The sequence below is a fragment of the Xylocopa sonorina genome, chromosome 13 (assembly GCF_050948175.1).
Source record: "Xylocopa sonorina isolate GNS202 chromosome 13, iyXylSono1_principal, whole genome shotgun sequence".
Lineage (NCBI taxonomy): Eukaryota > Metazoa > Arthropoda > Insecta > Hymenoptera > Apidae > Xylocopa > Xylocopa sonorina.
Genome location: NC_135205.1, coordinates 5,482,941 through 5,504,277, shown reverse-complemented (window position 1 = coordinate 5,504,277; position 21,337 = coordinate 5,482,941). Strand labels below are relative to the sequence as shown.

Here is a 21,337-nt window from a genome sequence, read left to right as displayed (position 1 = left end):
GATTGCAATTTTGCAGCGCATATCATGAGAGAGAGCTTTTATCTTTTCATTTTTATTTTCGATATTTCACAGATAAGTGAAAATACATATTGCACAAGAAATATACGAATGAACACTTATTACTTTCATTTAAATATATTTTTTTAACAAATTCCCACATTGTAATTTTTTCATCATTTCAAATTCAATATTTCAATTTCTGATTAAGATCGTTAACAGGTGGATGATATACCTGGTATCGTTCTATGCCCTTATCCACATCCACGTTGATATTATCAGAATTGTTAGGATTCCATCTATGCGAATATATGTGTACGGAGTGAATGCTTCTCAATTGAAAAGAAGAGAAGAGGGAAAAGAAGAACCTGCGTTCGTCTAATTACAAAACACTGTGGCTTGGTGTTGAACCTTGACTCTAGTTCACCACCAGCATCTCGAACCGTCCAACAAAACGATTCCCCTCACACAATGCATTTGATTGTAATTACAAAAACGCGTCACGTAACCCGAGCAGAGCGTAATCTTTGCCTTTCTCATCCCCTCGACAAACTATGGTTTCCAAGTGGCCTATTTGATCTGCTAAAGGAAACGGAGATAAAATTGTTAGCTGACTCGAATACATAGTTATCTCAAGATGGAAGCCCGCTTTTACAACCCGCAGACGGACTTCTCGGTTTGCTGAAGAGTTCCCTAGGGCTTTTTTTTTGTTGCCACCCCCGTGTCCGTTTCGTCCGCCCGTTCCACGCCAACATTATAAAGATATTATAAGGATCGCATGAGAAACTATACTTTGTACCAATAATTAGTCTATCCTTATCTCAATTGGCCAGATTCACAATTCGAATATCGGCGAAAAATGACACGGTACGCTAATAAAACTGCTGATAAGTCAAGGTGAATAAAGTGGACTATTTCCACAAATTCTACAAAACACGATTACACTATATTTTCTGATTCTACTTGAAAGGGTGGAAAATGTATAGAGCTACGCATATTTCAAAACGTCCTACAAGAATTACGATTGATAGGTAGACCATTTTAATTAACGAAGAGGACAACAGTGTTGGCTCGATTCATTCTTCAGAATGGACATCCATCTTACGAAGTATTTTTACAGAGCAACAGGGAGGGCTTCGTCTACAGTGAAACTCAAATGGATGATTCTATACAGGACAAGTTTCTCGAGTTCGAAACTCGATTAAAACAACGGCAATTGGCAATGGGAACTCGAAATACACGAACGGATACAGAAACTTTCGCCTTCCTCGAAGCTGTTGTTTTTCGAGGAAGCAACTGTACATAGTACCCCATTTAAGTATCAGAATTGCGAATGCTAGGTGCACCCGTTTGTCGTTACAAAGTGGAATTCATTGGTTTTCCACCTGCCTGTATCTAACGGAGGTATTTGTACACTGTTCGTCAGCGCTTATTTTAATCGAGTTCGCCCTCATCGATAACTACAGCAGCAGAATGCTCGTCTTTCGTGCACGCTTCTCATCGGGAAGCTTTAAATTAATTGTCCTGGTTGGAACGAGCTGGACGTGTCACTCTTTTCCCTCCACACGAATAAAGTGTTTAAAGCTCTTCTAAGTTGACCGTCGATACCTACTCCAAATAGCTTTAAACTGTAATAGAGAAAAAACCATTAAAAATGTTAACACCAAAATAATCAAATTATTTTATAATTCTGTCATATCTTTTAAATAAAATATTTTTAAATTTATGTTAATAGATTTCCATAAATTACTGCAGATGTTACAAAAACAGGGTCTAAAAAACAGTAGGATTTTTATGCCAGTTCTAGGTTCATAATGACTATAGGAATTCAAAAAATCTAATCTACGTACATAACTATTGTAAAACTAGCTGAATAAATTAAATTTGGTAACATACTTTTTTCGAAAATAATATTATTCCACAGGCGTATCACTAATTCTGAATTCGAGATAAAAAAATCTAGAAAATCGACAAAATTTCTGTTCACAGATCATTTTCATGTAAAATTCTGAAGACTTTGCGATCTTCTACTCGCAGATAACAATTTTTTTCTCCAAAGATCCATGACGGTGAGTTTATAGTCGTCCTACGTAATTTTATTCAGAAATCAATGAAATTTTCCCACTTGCAGCAATTTGTGTAGCTAACTGTTACACAGACGAACATAAATTAGCGTACGATGTCTGTGCGGAAGCGTAACTTTAACGAGTACGAGCTCGAATATTAAGTAACGTGTCTAACTCGCAAATAACTCGGTGAAGAAGTTGTTCAAACTTTTAATCAAGACGTACGCCCGTGTTCCATTAACTATGCGAGCACGATACCGCATGTGATAGATCGTTCGGAGAAAACTGAAACGACTTGGCTCGCGTGTCGCACAGACTGTTCTCCAAGGTGCACGGTTTAATTACATCCCGAATTCGCTCGTTCCGAGAACACTTCGCGACGAGGAAATATTATGGACGGAAAAGAGGATGGGTATTAACGGATAAAACAGCGTCGAAAGGGTGTGCAACCCAATAATCCCTAAACGTTGTACCGTTGAAGCGCTTCTTCAATACGTTCCCGTGGCCTTCCAGTGTCGACCCTTCACTGTTAATCCTTGACACTTTTGTAACGACACCCGGTGGGAATGTACGAGTTAGTGTACCGCGGTCATCCAGAAAAACTTAAATGAGAAAACTGGCTCTCCTTGACACGTGGAGTACTGAACGAGCAAGGCTAGGCACCAAGGCGGCCAGAGTCGACGATGCAAGGATCAGTAATAAATAAAAAGTATGTAAAACGTTAGTAAAAAAAACACTGAAATTTTTAGTGAGTTATTTCAAGTGTAATATCGTATGATGTAAGTATACTAATTAAAGTTGTGCTAAAGTATATTGCAACAGCTGAACGTTATTAAAGATTCGACAAGTTTTCAGTGACACGATGTACAATACCTCTCGATGCGTGAAACATCGGATACGGATAAAAATGTTAACGTCTATCAGTGGCGGGTATATGCAGACCGCAACGTCTTAATGAACTTCGAGTAAAGTTTGGAAGGAACATTTTTACTTCAACGAGTGGTTGCTTAGCTTTAAACTTCGTCGGAACTGAGTACTCTATCCTCCTGCTGCTGCTTCCCAGCCGTTCTTTCCTGTTGGAGTTTCATCGACAGTTTCTTTGCAGTTTGTACTATCTGGACAAACAAAGAAGAAGAAAATATAACGTGAAACAGGCGTCGGTTTTCCTATCCTCTCGAGAGCACTTGCCTGCACGTCCACATCAATCACAGCCGCAATATCGTTCAACGCTGTTAAAAACTCGACCGCGATGCTCCCCTTGCCGTTCGCCTCCAGCACAATTGCGTAATTAATTAATATCAAAGGATTTTGCGGCGCGAGCGCGTGAGCCTTTTGCAACACTTCCTCTGCACCCTCCAAATCGTCTAAACGCTTTAGGGCAACTGTAATAAAGCGTTGAATCTTTCTGTTAGCATCGGTTTATCGGTCAACCGAATCGAGGTAACGAAAAAGAAAAGGGAACGAGTATCACTAAGTCCTCTGTACGACAGTAACGCAATCGCATATTTTTTACTAGTAATAATATCCCTCTGACGCTTTTGTACATTTCATACAAATATATACCATTACTGAATGCGTTCGTGAAGTATTAAATGAAGTATCATTTGATTCGTTCGTTTTATTCCGAAATATCACTTCTCTGTCAATTTTTGAAAAATAACACAAGTATGGTATAAGCAGATATCCAATATTTTATGAGATTTTAATATCATACTTTGGAGTGCTCTTGTTTATATGAAAAAAATTTAGTGAAAATATCAGAATTACATTTATATGAAATCAGTGAAGGAGTCTGATGAAATGAAGCTACACGCACTTCCGTCAATTGGGGTTTAAAAGGTTCTTTTCAAATGAAACAAAAAAAAAGAACGTAAAGAATCGCTTACGTCCAAGCAGAAGATATGACATCGGATTTTTCGAATCAGCACTGACCGCAGCACACAAATAAATTGCAGCGGAAGCTGGTTGGCCGGTGGTTAGAAAAACCATTCCCAGGTTGTAGGCAGGTAAAAAAGCCATGGGATTGAGATAGTGAGCTCTCTTCAAACAACTAATTGCCTAGAAACAATTAGAGCGTTAAACCGATTTATCCGGTAACTGATGTGGCAGGATCGATAGGATGCTGAGCCCTAGCGAATCACACGGGATCAGTCATTTCATAAACGCTAAAGCCACATGATTATACCTTAAAATGATTGACGTGAAAGTAACAATACGACAATGAGAATTAATCGTCGTAGTGAAATTACGAGCACACAGGGTTGCAAACCTATTTAATCGATTGATGGAGAAATTTATATTCCATGTATGTATAATTATAGTTAATCAATTTTCTGTTTATATCTCAAGTTTATTTTTCCAGTTTATGGATCCTAATCTGGAGGACAATGATTTAAATTCCAGTTTACAAGTCTGGAATTACAAAGAAACGTCCTCGTCTTCTCGATCGAGAAATTTAATTCCAGACAGAGGTAATAAAAATTAAGTCCTCGAACGAGGGAAACGTGTGATCAGGTACATGCTGCTTTTCTTATCCCATTACGAACCATACCACATCCTTGGTGCTTCTTATCGACGACAAAATAACTAAAGCTGAGCTTTAAATTTAATCCAGTTAACTTCGGAGTCTCAACCCTCTAACAGCTAATCACGTTCTTGGATTAGGAAACTTTTGTTCCTTGCGTCTCTTAGATCTTCAACACTGTTCTAGATATATTTAAATATTTAATCATATCTTATAGTTTTAATTCTGTTTATCGTGTGGAAAAGAAGCGATATAATTGGAAAAAAGAGGTCGGTCGCGGCAAATATTGGCTTTCGAGTTTCTGTCAGGCCACTTTAAAAGGGAAAGTAGTTTCTTCCCTTCGTTGTTCTAAGTAAATTCTTTCCCAAAGGAAATAAAAAACGTGCATCCCTTCATCTCGATTACTGATCTTCAATCGACTTTAAATCGTTTAGATCGTTACGATCGATCGCAACCTATTTTCACGACAGCAGCAGAAGTTCCCCATTAGGGAACAACCCAACAGACAATTCACGTTTACCAATTTTCTCCCGCTTCGGTTGAAACCGTGCATTACAAGCTTTTGCCTTGTCCCTTAATTGAATTCCCTCCAGGGACGCGAGTGTTTCTCGGTCGTCATTCTGAGACCACAACCCCGTGCGTGCGCCATCCCCTTTAAGCGAGCCTTAAATTAATTATCATCATTAAATCTTAGCTTGCATGCACGGATTCGCCTTCGCGTGGATACAGTCCATGCTAACTTCCGATTAGTCGCGTCCTCCAAGGAAAATAATGCCCCATTAGCATTTTTGTAGCTCCTGAGAGCATGGTGAATTGTATCTTGGTGGAATGCATAACACGTCATTTGCCACAGTTCATTTTTTTATAATAAATTCTTCTTAAGTCTCCTGTGCATTTTTGATTTTCGTTGGACAGCTAGCTGGACGTTGAGAAACTGGCAAATCTTTTACTTTAGTTGTTTACCTTGATCACTCGAGTTTAACTAAATGTGTGTGCTACGGAAATGTTAACGAATATTAGAAAATTATTTCGGGCGAATGTACTCACGGCAACGAATTTTTGCTTGCCGTAAAAGCACATTCCGACGTTATTCCATAAGGCATACGATTCCGGTATCGATTGGGCCGCCACCTTGTACTTCGAAAGTGCCACGTCGTACTCCTGGTGGTTCTGAAGAATACGATCAACGTTTTAGCCTGCCGAACAAAGTGAATTCCAAAGCGCCGCGTGTTTCTAATTAAATTCTTCGAGAACATCAATGAAATGCTGCACGTACTTCGCGCTAAAGAGATTGCCTCGTGATTGACCAATACCTCATTCTATAGATGTTTTATTTTAAAAGTCCGTTGCCATTCGCACCGAAGAGGAGCAATATTATTATAATATTATGCAAACTGAAGTAAACTTTATTTTATAGTAGAAAAGTTCCGCCGATGAATCCTCACTCAAACTAATTATTTACACTTCCCAAAAAAAGTACAGAAAAAATTCTCGAACTTTTACCATTCCTAACTAAGCAAAATTTCCATCGTCGAATAATTACCATTGAAAGTTTAATCCAACGTATAGATTACAGATCAAGTATTCGATACTGTTATTTAGCTTTAATGAATAGAAGTTCGTTATGCGGAAACAATTTCTACTCCCTTTGAAATTCGAGAATGAACATCATGCCTAGCATGCTTCAAACGCATGTACTCACCTGGATTACGTAGGCCATCGGTAGAATTGTCTTGGAGCAATTTGGGGAATGAGCGAGTGCAGTCCCAAATTGTTGAAATGCCCGTTGAATATCACCAATTTTAAGGTAGAGAAGTCCCAACTCGGTTGCAACCTCGATACTTTCAGGATTCTCACTGAGAGGACAAGAAACGACCATTAGAGACATGAACTAGCGTATAACACCCGGAAAACAGCGTGATAAAGCTTGTTATAATTATTCGTAGACAAGATTTCTTGACAGTAAGGCACTCTTGTTAGTCATATAACTCGATGATGTAATTATCTCGGTGGAATTAGGTCGTCGAAATATTTTATCATTTTTTTTTTTCTTTCGCGGTTTTTACGTGATGAAAGCTATGAATTTGGTGCTCCTTTTACCTCTCTTAATATTTTTTATAAATTAAATAAATCTCGTATGTAGAAATCCTTGAATTCTTCGTATTCATTTGATTATAAAAGGTAAATATGGTCGATAGTTATGTGGCGTCAAATATATCAGCGTTATTCAAGAAGTTAAGAAGAACGCGTGTAATCAACACGCGATGAAAAATTATCTGCTCGCGTTCCTGCTTATTCTTTCTGTTCTTTTTAATTTAAGGTGTATAATTAGAATTTGCAAGGTGAAGTAAAACATAATACTCGAGAGTGCATCATTCGAGCCAAGCATCTCGCGATGTTGAAATTAAATCTGCATGTACAAGATGTTTACGTAGACAAACAAGCGTTCATTGTGAAATATATTAAAAGGGAAAACAACATCAAAAATGAATTTGAATACTTGAGAGCAGCTGTATAAGCGTTCTCTGCCTCCGTAACGTGATCTTCGAGAAGGCAAAGTTTTGCAAGAGTAATGTATGGTAATACATTTTTTGTCAACTCGATCGATCTTTTCAGATGTCTCTTCGCATCGTATAATTGATTTAGCTTCATGTAACATTCACCTAGAAAAAGAATGAATAAAAAACGTTCACTGCGACTTGATTTTATGCGCTCCTTTACATAAGTTAAATGATTCGTTACATAAATAATATCGACGAAATGTAATTGTAAGATTGAAAAAATACATAAAAAAACATTTTTTCTCTCAACTCGGTATTCACCTAGGTTTAAATAAATTTCCCAGTCTGGTGTATTCGATATCTTCTCGGCTTCCAGATACGCGTCAATTGCACGCTTGTGACTGCCCATTATCAAACTATTAAATAATTAAACTATTAAATAAGTAGGAATAATGTAGATATTGTGAAGGAATTGATGTTTGCTTTGTGTTTCTACCCCCTTTCAAGCCTGTTCCATTAAAAATAATAGGGGTAAGTACTCCTGATATCGATCCCCTCCCGAAAAGACTCCTTCACCAAATTTTTTTATGCTTCTTTGACGTTACGTCTATTTAGAAGTTAATAAAAATATACTATTTTTTAGAAAATACACTACAACTACAAGTAATATTCGCGTTGTGTTTTCTTTAGTTACGAAAAGAAAGTTTATTAATAAAGTCACAGAATTTTTAAAAACATATGCTAAGCGAGTTAACAACATTGCCTAAGGAATTGTCGTTCAGGATCATTTTACTTCAACCGGAGTAACAAACGTTTCTTGCGTTGCAACTTAATTAAATTGAACAGCGTTCCACCAGTACCTGAATTTGATCTCGTTCTCGAAAGCGCAGTGAAAATTGAATTTCCTTTACTTACAACGACTTGGCTATCTGCTTCACGTTATTAACATTCGTCGAGTTAATATTATAGGCGGCTTGAAAGTAGTTCAATGAGTCTTGAATTTTTCCTTCTCTCCTCAGTATTAAGCCCTATGAAAAAAATTATACGTATGTGAACACGTAACTCGCCTGATATTGAAAATGACTAGCAGATTTGAAATTTTTTCTCACTTTTAAATAATTAGCGTACTCGTTATGACCGTTCCATCTCGTTAATTCCCGATCGATCAAAATTTTACAAGTTCTATATTCGTGTCGCGTATAATGTCGATGCAACAACCAATTATTGCTCTCTATTGCTGGTATATCTGGTGCTAATTCCGCAATGAGAATATAATACCATATTATATTTCCAAATCATAAGAGCACGCATATACATTGAAATTTACATGTTACTTTAAGTATATCCATCACATAAAGGACTTATCTTTTACAATAAAATTCCATTCTTATCTACTTTGTTAACTGTATTTGTAATTCATTATAAATGGATATTTGTATGTATTTATCAGTAATAGACAATAAGAATGTTGCACAATGTGTATATTTATTAAGTAACTAACAAAAAATTAAAAAGAACACCTTTCTTTCCTTTTTCATTTATCAATCGTTGCGAAACAGTCACTTGCTGTTGAATGCGGCCGTTACTAAGAATATTGTTAACCATTGTTGCAACACGAACTTAACAAACCGCGAATATGTATTAAACTACATATTCTTTTACTTATGAACGATACCCCAGGTCCAGCTACGTGTTGTTACTATCGTTTGTCATGACAACCTGTGTTTTAAGCTTCTTTCACACATAATCGATTGGAGAAGAATAGAATTGCACCTGCAAAACGTTTCTATCTCTAAAAAAGTAAGTAAATACACCTTTGTAATAGAATGTCCCAGATAGATTAGTTATTAATGTAAATGGAACAGTGTCATATCACAGTGTCTATTAAAAGTAATCTACTTCCATGTGTACATTTTCTTCGTACACATACAAATAGATATAAATAATTGGAAAAAAGTTAAGATTAAGGCATAAATACCAGGCAACTCTTATCATCTTTGTTTCTAGTTTTGTCATCTGTGTGAGTACGATATAAATAACTAAGTAAAAAATAGATTTTTCATTAAGACTGTGCAATAAAAAAGGGAGTAATCGTAAAAATGAAATTTCTCGTTCAAAAAGGAGAATTTAGGAATGATAAGGGATAATGCTGAGAGAGAGATAGAGAGAGAGAAGGAGAAAGAATAGGAGGGAAGTTGAAATTAAATGAAAACTTAAATTTAAAAAGTACTCTAAATGAGACATGTAGCGCCATTGGAGTGATAGTAAAACTACGAAACGTCATCAGCGCGTCAACATGATTACGGGTAGTTCACGCGATAACGCGGAAGAAACGTTAAAGTGTTCTAATATTTAAATTAACGAAATTGTAAATAAAAAGAAAAAAAATCGTAGCAAGCAAAAAATATAAACAAGCTCTCGTCGCGTGAAAAGTGTCACTGAAGCGTTTAATTAGGGTTCGTAAAGTACTCACGATTCTATAATTCCAAAATGTAGGGGAATCGTCAGAGTATAAATTAGTCGCCAATGCCACGAAATTAATGGTTATCTTTAGTTGTGAGTTAATTTTGCTTTGAATTTATATACTTTAACACAGTGTAAAATATTGTTACTTATTGAAACCTTTATAGGTTATCTTTCATACAATCACAATTTTATACATTTGCCGCATGTCCACCTGTTATCAATCTTAAATTCAATAAATATTTTTGTAAATAGACAATCTTCATCATTCTTCAAATATTATTTTATATACATTGATCGTCAGCAAACTTACACTTATAGCTGAATTAAGATAATTAAATTAGTGAAACCTTGAATATTGCTTTTTGTCCATTATCTTAATCCCTTCTTTCCTGTTTCCATTGTTTGCATTTCTCACAAATGAATAGTTTACATAATGATTATTGTACAAATTATTTTTGTGTATCTACTTCATTATAGAGTACTTGTATATTAAATACCGTATGCTTTTATGTATTCTACTTAGATCATTTAAATATACACTAATTATTCAATATTAGTTATTTATTTTGGACAATTTAATTGATTTTTAGATAAAAACATTAATTTGTGATTTATAATTTTCATTCAGTGTATCTTAATATTACAGTGTGACCAGTATTATCATGATGTCATAATTAACAAAAATAAGGTAACTGATCTATATCATGAGCTGTTCTGTAGAATTAAGACAGCGTAGACAACAGGGGATGGCGGAGGATCCTCATAAGCTTGCAGCAATGATGAATAAATCACAAAGACTTGTGTTGGGATTATTGGTTTTATTGTTAGTCGATATTATTTGGGTTTCTAGCTCTGAACTTACTAAAGTAAGAAATGCATAATCTATTCATTATAAACTAATTATATGATGCAATTTATATCTAATAACATAGCTTTTACATTTCAGTATATTTACAGAGAAGCTGCATTTGAAAAACCATTTTTTAGTACATACGTGAAAACATCAATGTTTACACTTTACTTACTTGGTTTATGTTTCTGGCCTCCATGGAGAGATCAATGCAATAAACCAGCAACATATATGGTATTTATATTTAGTGGCAAATCATTTTTGCAATGCAATAAATTTTCTATTTACATTCATCCTTTCCTTTTCAGTTTATAGATCCTAATGTAGAAGATGATAATTTCTACTCAGAAGCTAATACAAGTTTGGTAAATGGAAATTATTTTAATTATCTTTCTAATATTTTCTTGCTTCTACAGACTTTTTTCGTTTATTACTAACAGTTTGATATTATTAATGATACAAATTTGCAAAATTGTAGAGTGATCCAACATTTGTTCCAATAAAAACACCAGACCACTGTGATCGTTCTTCAGGCACAGAAAGCGATGATTCATCAATACGCTCTGTAAGATTTAGTAAATTGGCAGAAGTCCGTCATATGTCAGAGAGTGATGCCACAGAAGCATTATTGGCAAGGCTTAGTTATCAAGCAAGCTTAAGAGCTGGGGAGCATGCAAGACGGCAAGCCAATAAGTTTTCTGTCCAAAAAGTTGCTAAGATTGCGCTTATGTTTTGTTTACTTGTAGGTATTGACTTAAAAAGTTAAAGTTCATACATGCTTCAGATATAATTTAAACGTACAGTATAAACCTCTCTTTATATTTCAGTGGTTTATAGCGAATTATACCTATCAAATTTCAATAGTAAAAACTGAAACGAGTGTTGTAACTGTATTGACATCAACTTCTAGTTTATTCACTTTATTCCTTGCTGCCTTTTTCCCTAGCAATGGAGGGGATAAGTTCACATTATCCAAACTAGTTGCTGTTTCTATCAGCATTCTAGGTTTGGTACGTACAATTGTCACATTTTCTTAATGTCAAGAATAAATTTTTTCTATGTACTTCTTCTTTTGTCCTTAGGTTCTAGTGGGTCTTTCAGATTTAACCTTAGAAACTAGTAGAATACCTACAGGCATAATATTGGCCCTAGTCAGTGCATTTTTTTATGCAGCTTACATTGTATTCCTAAAGAGGAAAGTGGATCATGAAGATAAGATGGATATTCCAATGTTCTTTGGGTTTGTTGGACTTTTCAATTTAACACTTTTATGGCCATTATTCTTTATCCTTCATTATGGCCATTGGGAGGAATTTGAATGGCCAGATACGCATCAGTGGACATTTTTAATTATCAATGGTCTTATTGGAACAGTTTTAAGTGAAGTACTTTGGTTATGGTATGTTTTTAAAGAATATATAATTCAATTACATTTAATTTACCGATATCATAGGTTCGTTCTACGATTATCTACTTTTAGGGGTTGCTTTTTAACATCATCTCTAATAGCAACTTTGGCAGTTAGTTTACTTATGCCAATGTCGATGATAGCTGATGTCTTATTAAAAAAGGTCGAGTATCCTTGCATTTTCTACCTAGGAACCATTCCAATGTTGTTAGCATTTCTGACTGTATCTCTTCTATCTTATTACGATAATTGGGATCCAGTTATGGACTTAATAAAAAGAATTTACATTTGGATTTGTAGAAAGAACAGATCAATAAGGTACTATAATTTAAGTATAAAATCTTTTAAATAAATGTTAAGTATGGCTGAATCTAAAAAATATGCTTAATTTTTTTTTAGAATACCAGATCTTGAAGCAGAGCAAACAGAATCGCTCATAGGAATAAATAGTGGCGAGCACGAAGCTTAACTCGACAATAACGAGAAGAATCATGTAATAAATGTGTTTTCTGTATGTATATTTCTACACCTTAAAAATGCTTCGTCAACATGCATAAAACATCAATGTACTGCATATTGGTATTCTCAATACAGATACCTCTTTTAATGAAAAAATTCTGTACATAATTTAAAATGAGTGATATATGCATATTCAAAGAAAGCATTTTCACGAAGCATTAAAGCAAGCAATGTTAAATAATTCTAAAATAGTGGTCAACTTTTCTTTCTGCAGTACGTGTTACCATATTAATTTGCCATAAAGGATAAGTTTCATCTTTGTGCAGAATACTATAATACTGCCAGACAATAATTGCACATTGTTCGATATATATATATATATTATTTAAAAAGAAATTTAAATAGAAATTCTTTTAATAATGTTTCTTTGATTTCTTCTGTTGAAGAAATTTCTAGAATTCTTATAATACACATAAAATTATGGGTGTTAAAAGTTATATTTAGCTTCTACTATTTATTTCAATTTGAACATGAATTCTGGTACATAAATTGAAAACGGTTTGTGATGTCTTATACAACACGATACGTAGAATGTGATAAACTTATTAAAAACATTGTTTTCATTGCTAACATTATACTATCGTTTAATTATATGTGCAATTTATCGTGTCTTATAAAAATATCAATTCTTTATACTTCAGTTTCTCGATCTTCCTTAACGAAAAATTCACTTACATTCACTTGTGTTTAAAAGAGTCTGAGAAACAAAAGAGTACTTATTTCATCAATAGTATTTAGTGATATAATATTTTTAAATCTATAGAATAATTATATTATAATAATTGTTATTAATATTGCTTTATCTAAAGTATTATTTTCGTAATTTTTTTAATGATTTTAATATTATCTAAAATTTAATTGCCCTAAAAGTGTAAGAATCATAGAAAAGCTTAACTTATGATTTATTATATACTTTCAAAGTAGCTTAGCGTTTATCGTTATGTAAAAAGATATTTGTTAAATATTATGTACTTATTCAGAATGATGTGTACCCTAAATTTTAAGACAATGCCAGTGAGATATTTGTGCAATTTTAATGATGTAAAAGATTTAATAATGGAATTATATTTCGATTTTGGACCAATTTCAAATTCACTTATACTAACAAATGTGGAGGGCAGGGAAAAGCTGAACATTCATCCACACATTTCATGGTATACAACTTTTATATTTGATAAGAATGATATTTGTATCATCTTTCTCGAATCTAGTCAAACTAATTGTACTGATACATTCCTTTGTCGAAGTATAGCTTGTATACAGCTTAATATCTACAACTGCTTTATTTATTCGCGAAAATGTAGACACGTATTTGTGTATTTTACTATATTCCTTATTTGATTTATATATAAAACGATATTAATAACTTTTATATTTTAATAGACAATGCGCACAATATTGTTTATTTTGTTTCAATAAGGAGGAATATTTAAAAAACAGGTTTAAGTATGTGTTATAATGTGTTTACAACATTTGTGTGAATTTGAAATGTGCACACATACACAGTATGAATACATATACATAATAAGAAAAGATGTTGAACTTTTCATATATCATAAATTATAATATTTTATAAGTGAAACATTAAGGAATCACTATATAAATATAATATTAGCTTGATATTGTGATATAATTATTATGGTGCGCAAAAGTATTCTTTAATTTAGTATAACATAAATCAAGCTATAAAATACTGATGTAGATCATAGTTAACTGTTCCTGAATCTACTACAGTTGTATATTTATTGTACATACAATATTTTAATATTAAAATTAGAACGATATACATATTATACATATATAAATACACATCTGTCATTAATAAAACAAAATGACTGATTACCATAATACCTTCAATCTTTTTGTACAATAAACTATTGACTTAAGAATAAAATTATTCGTTCCAATGCAAAGGGTTTTGTAATTATAGATACAAAAAAAAAAAAAACATCTGACTTCAGGAAAACAAGAGTGATCCTACCTGAAATGCAAAACTATTACTCTGTGAAACATGAAATTAACGTTAAACCTGTACAGTTTTTGTATTTCTCCTAATATTAATATCTTATATTAATTAGTCTAGGATTTAATTTCCCAAATGTTTTGAAAAAAAATAGAAAATATATTGAAATGTGCGAATGCTTCAACATGGCATATCAGGATACTACAAATGCTCTTCAGCTGCATATAAAAAGTAAGAATAGTTAGAAATATTTTCACCAAATAATAATACAGCACTTAATTGGTGCGTGTTATTTCAGTAAACAGTGAAAATTTATTACCAGTTCCACAAAAGTATAATGCTGGTTCATTGCGGTAAATGTTTAAGTTAAACAATCACATTTTTATCATCCAAAATCTAACATATCTTTCGTTTAAAATTTTATTCTAAATGGTTTTAGTATACCAGCCGATCCTTCTTGGCCTAAAATACCACAACGTAAATTAGTTGATGATATTGATGATGCTATTGAACCCCCATGTATAGTCACTTTAACTGGAACTCCCAGAAGAAGTCGCACAGTGGTTCAAACACCACTAAATCAGTAAGTAATAAATTTAACTTTTATCTAGGTTTATATATGCGGTTTAAATTAATAAAAACAAATCTATGATGACCTTCAAAACATAGATCTCCTAAATCTACAATCACCACTAAAGATAGTGCATATTCATCCTTTTGCCATCAGAAGACTACTCCAAGTATGCATACATTAAAAAGACCACCAGGTTACATTGATCCTCGTTTTAAAAAGTATCTGATATTTCGCATACATAAGCAACATTAAGATTACATAATAGAAACATTTGTATATTTTCGAACAGAGTGAGAAATATTAAAAGGAATCAAATGACATCGAGTGAAACATTACAGAAGGAAACGAATCAACCTAATATTACTATTTATACAGAAGATATATATGGAAAAGATATAGAAAATGAAGTGACTGCAAGAAATTTCAATATGTATGTTATATTTAGTTGAAAATATATTAGAGATCATAATTTCTTTTTACAATATTTCTGCTTTTTCAATAGGGAACAAACAAAAGTAAATGAAGTGGAAAAGCCTCGTGAAGAAGAAAAGATTGAATCAACACAAAACCATAAAGAAAATGATAAATTTAATGCTAATCAAGAACCATTTTTACAACAAAATCAGTCTATAAATAGTCCAAAATCAAATAAGCAAAGTGACACTATAGAGTGTGGTAACATTTTGAAAAATGATGTATGTATGAAAGACGCATATTCTTCCAAATATATATCCGAACCAATGGTAAACGATGCAAACACTCGGGTGAACATTGCCACTTTACCAGTGCAAGTACATTATCTGATATTTTCTAATCAAATTTCTTTTGGAAACATGAATAACGGAATCAGTTCCTTTTCCGTTTTAACGTATCTAGGAAAATAACGGAGAGTTATTTTTCGTGCTAGACAAGAAATTACAGACCCAGCCTTTAAATACAACACATATCGATAGACTCACTGCACCACAGGAATATGTGAATCAGTGCCATAATGTACAAGTTCCAGTTCTTACTTATCAAAATATACCAATGCAAGTAAGTCCTGCAGGAACAAACAATATACAACAATGTCTGAATCGATTAGAACACAAGAAGAACAAAACACAATCTCCTATTGATGGTAACAATTTTAGAAATATTATTTGCAATACCTTCTTTTCCAATCATTAAAATTATGATTTTTTAGGTCCAGAAGAAAAAGGTATTTGTGAAAGAAGAAGTAAATTGTCGGTACACAGCAATTTGTTTAAGGAAAACAGTGAAAACTGTTTCAAAGCAGACCCTGCAGAGAACTCGATTATATCAACTAAATTACAGAATACAAACATGCAATGGAAACAGCAAGAAACTACCGATTCTGAATATTATATTCCTAACTTGAGTAAAAAAAATGTACATAGTAATATTTTGCAAAATTTGAAGATGAAAAAAATTGCATGTAATACAAGTGGTGAAGAAACAACAGATTCTGAATTTATTACACAACAGACTACTGAGAAAAAGGAATTCATTAATGCAAATAAATTCATGGTAGAAAGTAACAGAATTAGTAGCAACACTGTGCACGGTGATATCAAGACTTTAGTTCAAAGCCATGGTCAAACAAATTCTTTACCAAAAGAAGATAATTATCTTCAATCAACACAAAAATCTAACATGATTATCAATCCAAATGAACCTATGTATCAAGATTGCAAAACAATAATTTATAAAACAAAAGGGAAAAATAAATCAGAGCAAAATTTATTTTGCACAAGAAATCAATGTACTAGAAAACTTTGTCGCAATTCGGAACCATATATCACGTTTAAACAAAAAAGGGCATCGGCACGATTTTCTAGAAAAGCGAGGACTTATTTTCAGAAAAATTCTCATTCGGCATTGGTAGACTCTGATTATACTTTAGTTTGGCCTAACTGTCAGTACAGTAAATATAAACGTAATAAAACAAACATACGTAAGTTTGGTAATGATAAATTGAAAAAAATGAATCCACATTTTAATTCTATATCTACACATGAACGAAATATGAGTGAACAAATTGATAATGTTTCAAATCCTGTAGAACAAAATTATTTAAGAAATGATGACTGTGTAGATTCGTGTCCAGAAATGACTAAAAGTTTGTCAAATATAAGTTCGCAAAGGAAGCAATGCAAGTGTGATACTTCTCCAAGATCAAACCCGGATAACATATGCAACACATTGAAAGGTATTTCCCCCAAAACTCAGGAACTGTTAAATAAAAGTTATTGGGAGTATTACAACAAATTGAGGCACAAAATAAGGAACACAAGCAGTATAGAGCAACAATATCCCTATCGTCTAACAATTGACTCATTTGAAAAAAGGAATAATAGAAATGGGAACGAAGAACTGAGAAGCCAATTAAAAGTAAACCCTGAATTTCAAACATTACAGCAATGCACTGCTCTTTCTACCATGATCAACAAAGCTTTGTAAGTTGAATTGTAACAAATATTGTTCCTTTGTTTGCTTATGTTAAAGGAGAATAATGATTACATTATTACATTTTTGTAAATGCACAGGGACCCTAATCTTCAATCGGATTTTATGCAAACAAAACAATTATATATGAACGACAATATGAAGTCATCATCGCATTATAAAATTGGTATGAGAAATAATAGTGCGAAAAAAGTTCCAATCTTGATGAGTACTGAACACGCATTTAATAAAGTAAAATACACAGAAGGCAAAGCAAACGATAAACAATTTTTAGAACTCAAGTCTATCAGTAAGTATTAATTTGTTTTACTTAGCATTATATTTGTTAATCTTTGATAACCGATTTGTTTGTTTAGCACTTAGTGATATCTATTCATTTTTAGTATTTTTCGGCGGTATGATGTATATTCTCATAATATTTTTACCGATGTTATACGACTATTTTTATTACGAAGAATATGACGATTACGAAAATTTGACTTACTTGGAACTGATAGTGGAATATATTTTATCCTCATTTAAGGAAGCATTCGGTGGTATTTTCAATGGCATAAAACAAGTATTTTTCTATCCAGTAAGACTGTGATTGATTTACAATAATTTCTATAATTACATGCTTTAAGTTAATTAGGGTAGAGTCAAGTTTTACATAATTTTATACCATTTCTAGCACGCTTGTAAAAAGTGCACCAATATTACATAAAATTAACGATGATCACCGCACCATGCGCAAGTTAAACAAAAAAAACATATTTTACTACGGTTTGTACTTTTGTCTATTATAGTAGTATTTATTTTTTGTATTAGACAAGTATTTTTGTAATTGACTCGACGTGTAATTATTTCTCATATTTGTACAACCAGCATTTACAATTAAACTTTCATTTAAACATTATTTATCTCTGTAAAACTGATTGCCGTGTCCGCTTCCAAATTGTTTTCCTAGTTTGTCCTCGTTTGTTTACCGCGTAACGAAGCGAATACGGTGTCGTTTACGTTCGGCTGTTTCCGTGTAACATCGTCGACGATAGTAGCGCCAACGCACGAGAAAAATGAGAAAGACAGTTTATTCGTTTACTACAAATGCACAGTGCGCACGTTGATTTCGGTCATTTCGCCTGGAGATCACAGGTATAGTAACTACGGGAGACCTACGGTTTTCAAATCACATCTGCGCCGAGAGAACGTACACACCATCTCGTTACACGATACCGATAATATTAAATACGATTCCTCTACTTTAACGAATAATTTCCGACGAACGAAGGGACGAACACGAGTAATCGTCGGTTAAAAAGAGAAAACGAAAAGAAAGAACAAAGCGATGGCAGACTATGTAATAGGCGATACAAAACCGGCACATGTACCGCTACCGGATGATGGACTATCGGCAGCACAATTATTCGCCGCCGGCGATGGTCTCACCTATAATGATTTCATTATCCTACCGGGTTACATTGATTTTACCGCTGACGAGGTTGATTTAGTGTCTCCGTTAACAAAGAAAATCATGGTTAAGGCACCTCTAGTATCATCCCCCATGGACACGGTCACAGAGTCTGACATGGCAATTGCCATGGCCCTGTGCGGTGGGATCGGCATAATACATCATAATTGTACACCCGAATATCAAGCCAGCGAAGTGCATAAGGTACGTTCCTTCGAATTTAAACGGTTGTTACCGTTTCGTCCGGGAATAACCGCGCAGATTTTATCTTGCTCGCGTCCAATTCGCATAGGCGAACACGAGCTTCACCTGACAATAATAACATTGCACAATCGCGCAATAAATATTCGTTATAGATTGACAATAAATATTGACGTCTCGCTAGGAGAAATTGTTATTGAAAGAAGCAATCCGGAAAATTTCTCGCGCTTTATTTAATTAGTCATATTAATCTCGTTTATGTGCCTATATCTTCACGTACTTATGCAATTAAAAAAAAGGGGACTTTTATGAATTATTCAGACATATCCCGGTAATATGTAAGATTAGCTATATTATAATAAGCTAACAAAAGTTCTTGCAATTCTAGGTCAAGAAGTACAAACATGGCTTCATTAGAGACCCAGTTGTTTTATCACCGACCCATACAGTTAAAGATGTACTAAATGTAAAAGTTGAGCATGGTTTCTCGGGTATTCCCATCACGGATACAGGAAAAGTTGGTGGTAAACTGTTAGGTATTGTTACATCCAGAGATATCGACTTCTTGGAGAGTACAACGAACCAGCAATACATAAAATTAGAAACAATAATGACAAAATTAGAGAATTTAATCACTGCAACTGCTGGTGTAACTTTGCAAGAAGCTAACATAATTCTTGAAAAATCTAAGAAAGGAAAGCTTCCAATTGTCAATGGAAATGGAGAATTGGTATCTCTAATGGCAAGAACTGATTTGAAAAAAAATCGTAGCTATCCAAGTGCCAGTAAAGATGAGAATAAACAGTTGTTGGTTGGTGCTGCCATTGGTACACGCAGTGCTGACAAACAGAGGTTGCAACTTCTTTATTCCGCTGGTGTTGATGTAATTGTATTGGATTCCTCTCAAGGCAATTCTAAATATCAAATCGAGATGATTAAGTACATTAAATCGCAGTACCCAGAACTGCAAGTAATCGCAGGAAATATAGTAACAACCATGCAAGCTAAAAATCTTATAGATGCTGGTGCCGATGCATTGAGGGTTGGAATGGGTTGTGGCTCTATCTGCATCACTCAAGAAGTTATGGCCGTTGGAAGACCTCAAGCAACTGCTGTATATAAAGTTGCAGAATATGCAAGAAGATTTGGTGTGCCGGTTATAGCCGATGGTGGGATTCAATCCATTGGTCACATTATTAAAGGTATAAGTTTAGGTGCTAGCACTGTTATGATGGGATCTTTACTAGCTGGCACGTCAGAAGCACCGGGTGAATATTTCTTTAGTGATGGTGTGCGTTTGAAAAAATACAGAGGCATGGGCTCTTTAGAAGCTATGAATAGAAAAGATGCTCAAGGTTCAGCAATGGACAGATACTTTCATAACGAGATGGACAAATTGAAAGTAGCCCAAGGTGTTAGTGGTTCGGTAATCGATAAAGGCACTGTATTAAAGTTCTTGCCCTATTTATTATGCGGTATCAAGCATGGATGTCAGGATATCGGCGCAAAATCTATCTCTGCGCTAAGGTCTATGATGTACAGTGGGGAACTAAAATTTGAAAGAAGGACACATTCTGCTCAACAAGAAGGAAATGTTTATGGTCTTTTCTCTTGTGAAAAGAGACATTTTTAAGTAGGTAAATATATATTAAATGAACGCTATAAAAGAAAGAAAAGTACCTGCATTTAATTGCATATAATTTGTCCGATTTAACAAATTGTATCCTGTATTATGTGAAATCGCATATTTACCTACAGACATGCAATAATTATGCAAATTATTTTATGAAAAGAGTCAGAATTATTTTCTGAAGAAAATAGACAAGTGAAATTTATTTCATGATTATTTTACACGTAAATTAATTTTAAAAAGCAATTTTTAATAATGTACTTACCAGATTCCCATTTGAAACAAGTATGTATTTTGTACATATATACTCATACAAGAGCAATTAATTCCTTATAAAATAACCAAAATTTTATTGAATTTTCTTTTATTGGAATTAACTTCAAAAACTTAAGAGAATGAATTTTGTCATCTATTCCTATAATAATTCAATTCATTGCCACATGTACATACATGTTTATCATCCTTTAAGTAGATCAACCAAGTTAACTGATATTGGTTTATACTGATATTAATAATTGAAATAGAACTATTAAAAAAAGTTATGATATTGTATATTACTGTAATATTTTTTTTTTGCTGCATTCACTGTACCTGATTTATACCATTGATATATACACGCTTTGAGATTCCTATGAAATTACATTGCAATTTCTATCGAAATTTATGAAAAAAATTGATATAAAAAAATCATATATATATATATATAGTAATTTTTAAAAATT

General features: G+C 33.4%; 4 protein-coding genes across 5 annotated transcripts; 3 read left to right on the top strand and 1 right to left on the bottom strand.

Annotated features, from left to right (window-relative positions):
- Window positions 1-2,907: 2,907 nt before the first annotated feature.
- Bbs4 (Bardet-Biedl syndrome 4) lies at window positions 2,908-8,839 on the bottom strand. Its single transcript, XM_076906149.1, has 11 exons — window positions 8,779-8,839; window positions 8,609-8,673; window positions 8,198-8,340; window positions 8,004-8,116; window positions 7,410-7,504; window positions 7,088-7,250; window positions 6,290-6,443; window positions 5,635-5,757; window positions 3,950-4,121; window positions 3,248-3,445; window positions 2,908-3,174 (listed from the first exon to the last, which is right to left on the bottom strand). Exons 1-11 carry the CDS (start codon window positions 8,799-8,801, stop codon window positions 3,077-3,079), a joined length of 1,347 nt encoding a protein of 448 aa, XP_076762264.1. The 5' UTR covers window positions 8,802-8,839; the 3' UTR covers window positions 2,908-3,076.
- Window positions 8,840-9,508: 669 nt separating this feature from the next.
- On the top strand, window positions 9,509-12,680 carry LOC143430143 (solute carrier family 35 member F5). 2 transcript variants are annotated; one of them, XM_076906145.1, is made up of 9 exons: window positions 9,509-9,644; window positions 10,201-10,420; window positions 10,501-10,638; window positions 10,713-10,769; window positions 10,883-11,146; window positions 11,232-11,414; window positions 11,487-11,803; window positions 11,885-12,130; window positions 12,212-12,655. In XM_076906145.1, the coding sequence occupies exons 2-9, from the start codon at window positions 10,259-10,261 to the stop codon at window positions 12,279-12,281; spliced, it is 1,437 nt and encodes a 478-aa protein (XP_076762260.1). In that variant the 5' UTR covers window positions 9,509-9,644; window positions 10,201-10,258; the 3' UTR covers window positions 12,282-12,655. The 2 variants fall into 2 exon arrangements, with proteins under 2 accessions (XP_076762260.1, XP_076762261.1); XM_076906146.1 differs by lacking the exon at window positions 9,509-9,644 and having other exon boundaries at window positions 10,292-10,420; window positions 10,512-10,638; window positions 12,212-12,680.
- Window positions 12,681-14,326: 1,646 nt separating this feature from the next.
- On the top strand, window positions 14,327-18,241 carry LOC143430144 (uncharacterized). The gene is given in 10 exon segments (XM_076906147.1): window positions 14,327-14,525; window positions 14,593-14,647; window positions 14,734-14,877; window positions 14,964-15,086; window positions 15,158-15,298; window positions 15,371-15,632; window positions 15,745-17,327; window positions 17,418-17,626; window positions 17,721-17,911; window positions 18,008-18,241. Coding segments are annotated over 10 exon segments (2,805 nt in total). The 5' UTR covers window positions 14,327-14,461; the 3' UTR covers window positions 18,041-18,241.
- A 377-nt stretch (window positions 18,242-18,618) lies between these two features.
- Window positions 18,619-20,954, top strand: Ras (Inosine-5'-monophosphate dehydrogenase ras). The gene is made up of 2 exons (XM_076906176.1): window positions 18,619-18,988; window positions 19,374-20,954. Exons 1-2 carry the CDS (start codon window positions 18,662-18,664, stop codon window positions 20,616-20,618), a joined length of 1,572 nt encoding a protein of 523 aa, XP_076762291.1. The 5' UTR covers window positions 18,619-18,661; the 3' UTR covers window positions 20,619-20,954.
- Window positions 20,955-21,337: the final 383 nt, after the last annotated feature.

Coding starts and splice junctions, on each gene's coding strand:
- Bbs4 (XM_076906149.1), bottom strand. CDS start 8,801: ATGACAAACGATAGTAACAACAC. Junction 8,341..8,608: donor AAATGAAAAAGGAAAGAAAG/GTGTTCTTTTTA, acceptor TTGCGGAATTAG/CACCAGATATACCAGCAATA. Junction 7,505..8,003: donor AAGCAGATAGCCAAGTCGTT/GTAAGTAAAGGA, acceptor ATTATTTAATAG/TTTGATAATGGGCAGTCACA.
- LOC143430143 (XM_076906145.1), top strand. CDS start 10,259: ATGAGCTGTTCTGTAGAATTAAGACAGCGTAGACAACAGGGGATGGCG. Junction 10,639..10,712: donor ATAAACCAGCAACATATATG/GTATTTATATTT, acceptor TTTCCTTTTCAG/TTTATAGATCCTAATGTAGA. Junction 10,770..10,882: donor CAGAAGCTAATACAAGTTTG/GTAAATGGAAAT, acceptor GCAAAATTGTAG/AGTGATCCAACATTTGTTCC.
- Ras (XM_076906176.1), top strand. CDS start 18,662: ATGGCAGACTATGTAATAGGCGATACAAAACCGGCACATGTACCGCTA. Junction 18,989..19,373: donor AAGCCAGCGAAGTGCATAAG/GTACGTTCCTTC, acceptor TTGCAATTCTAG/GTCAAGAAGTACAAACATGG.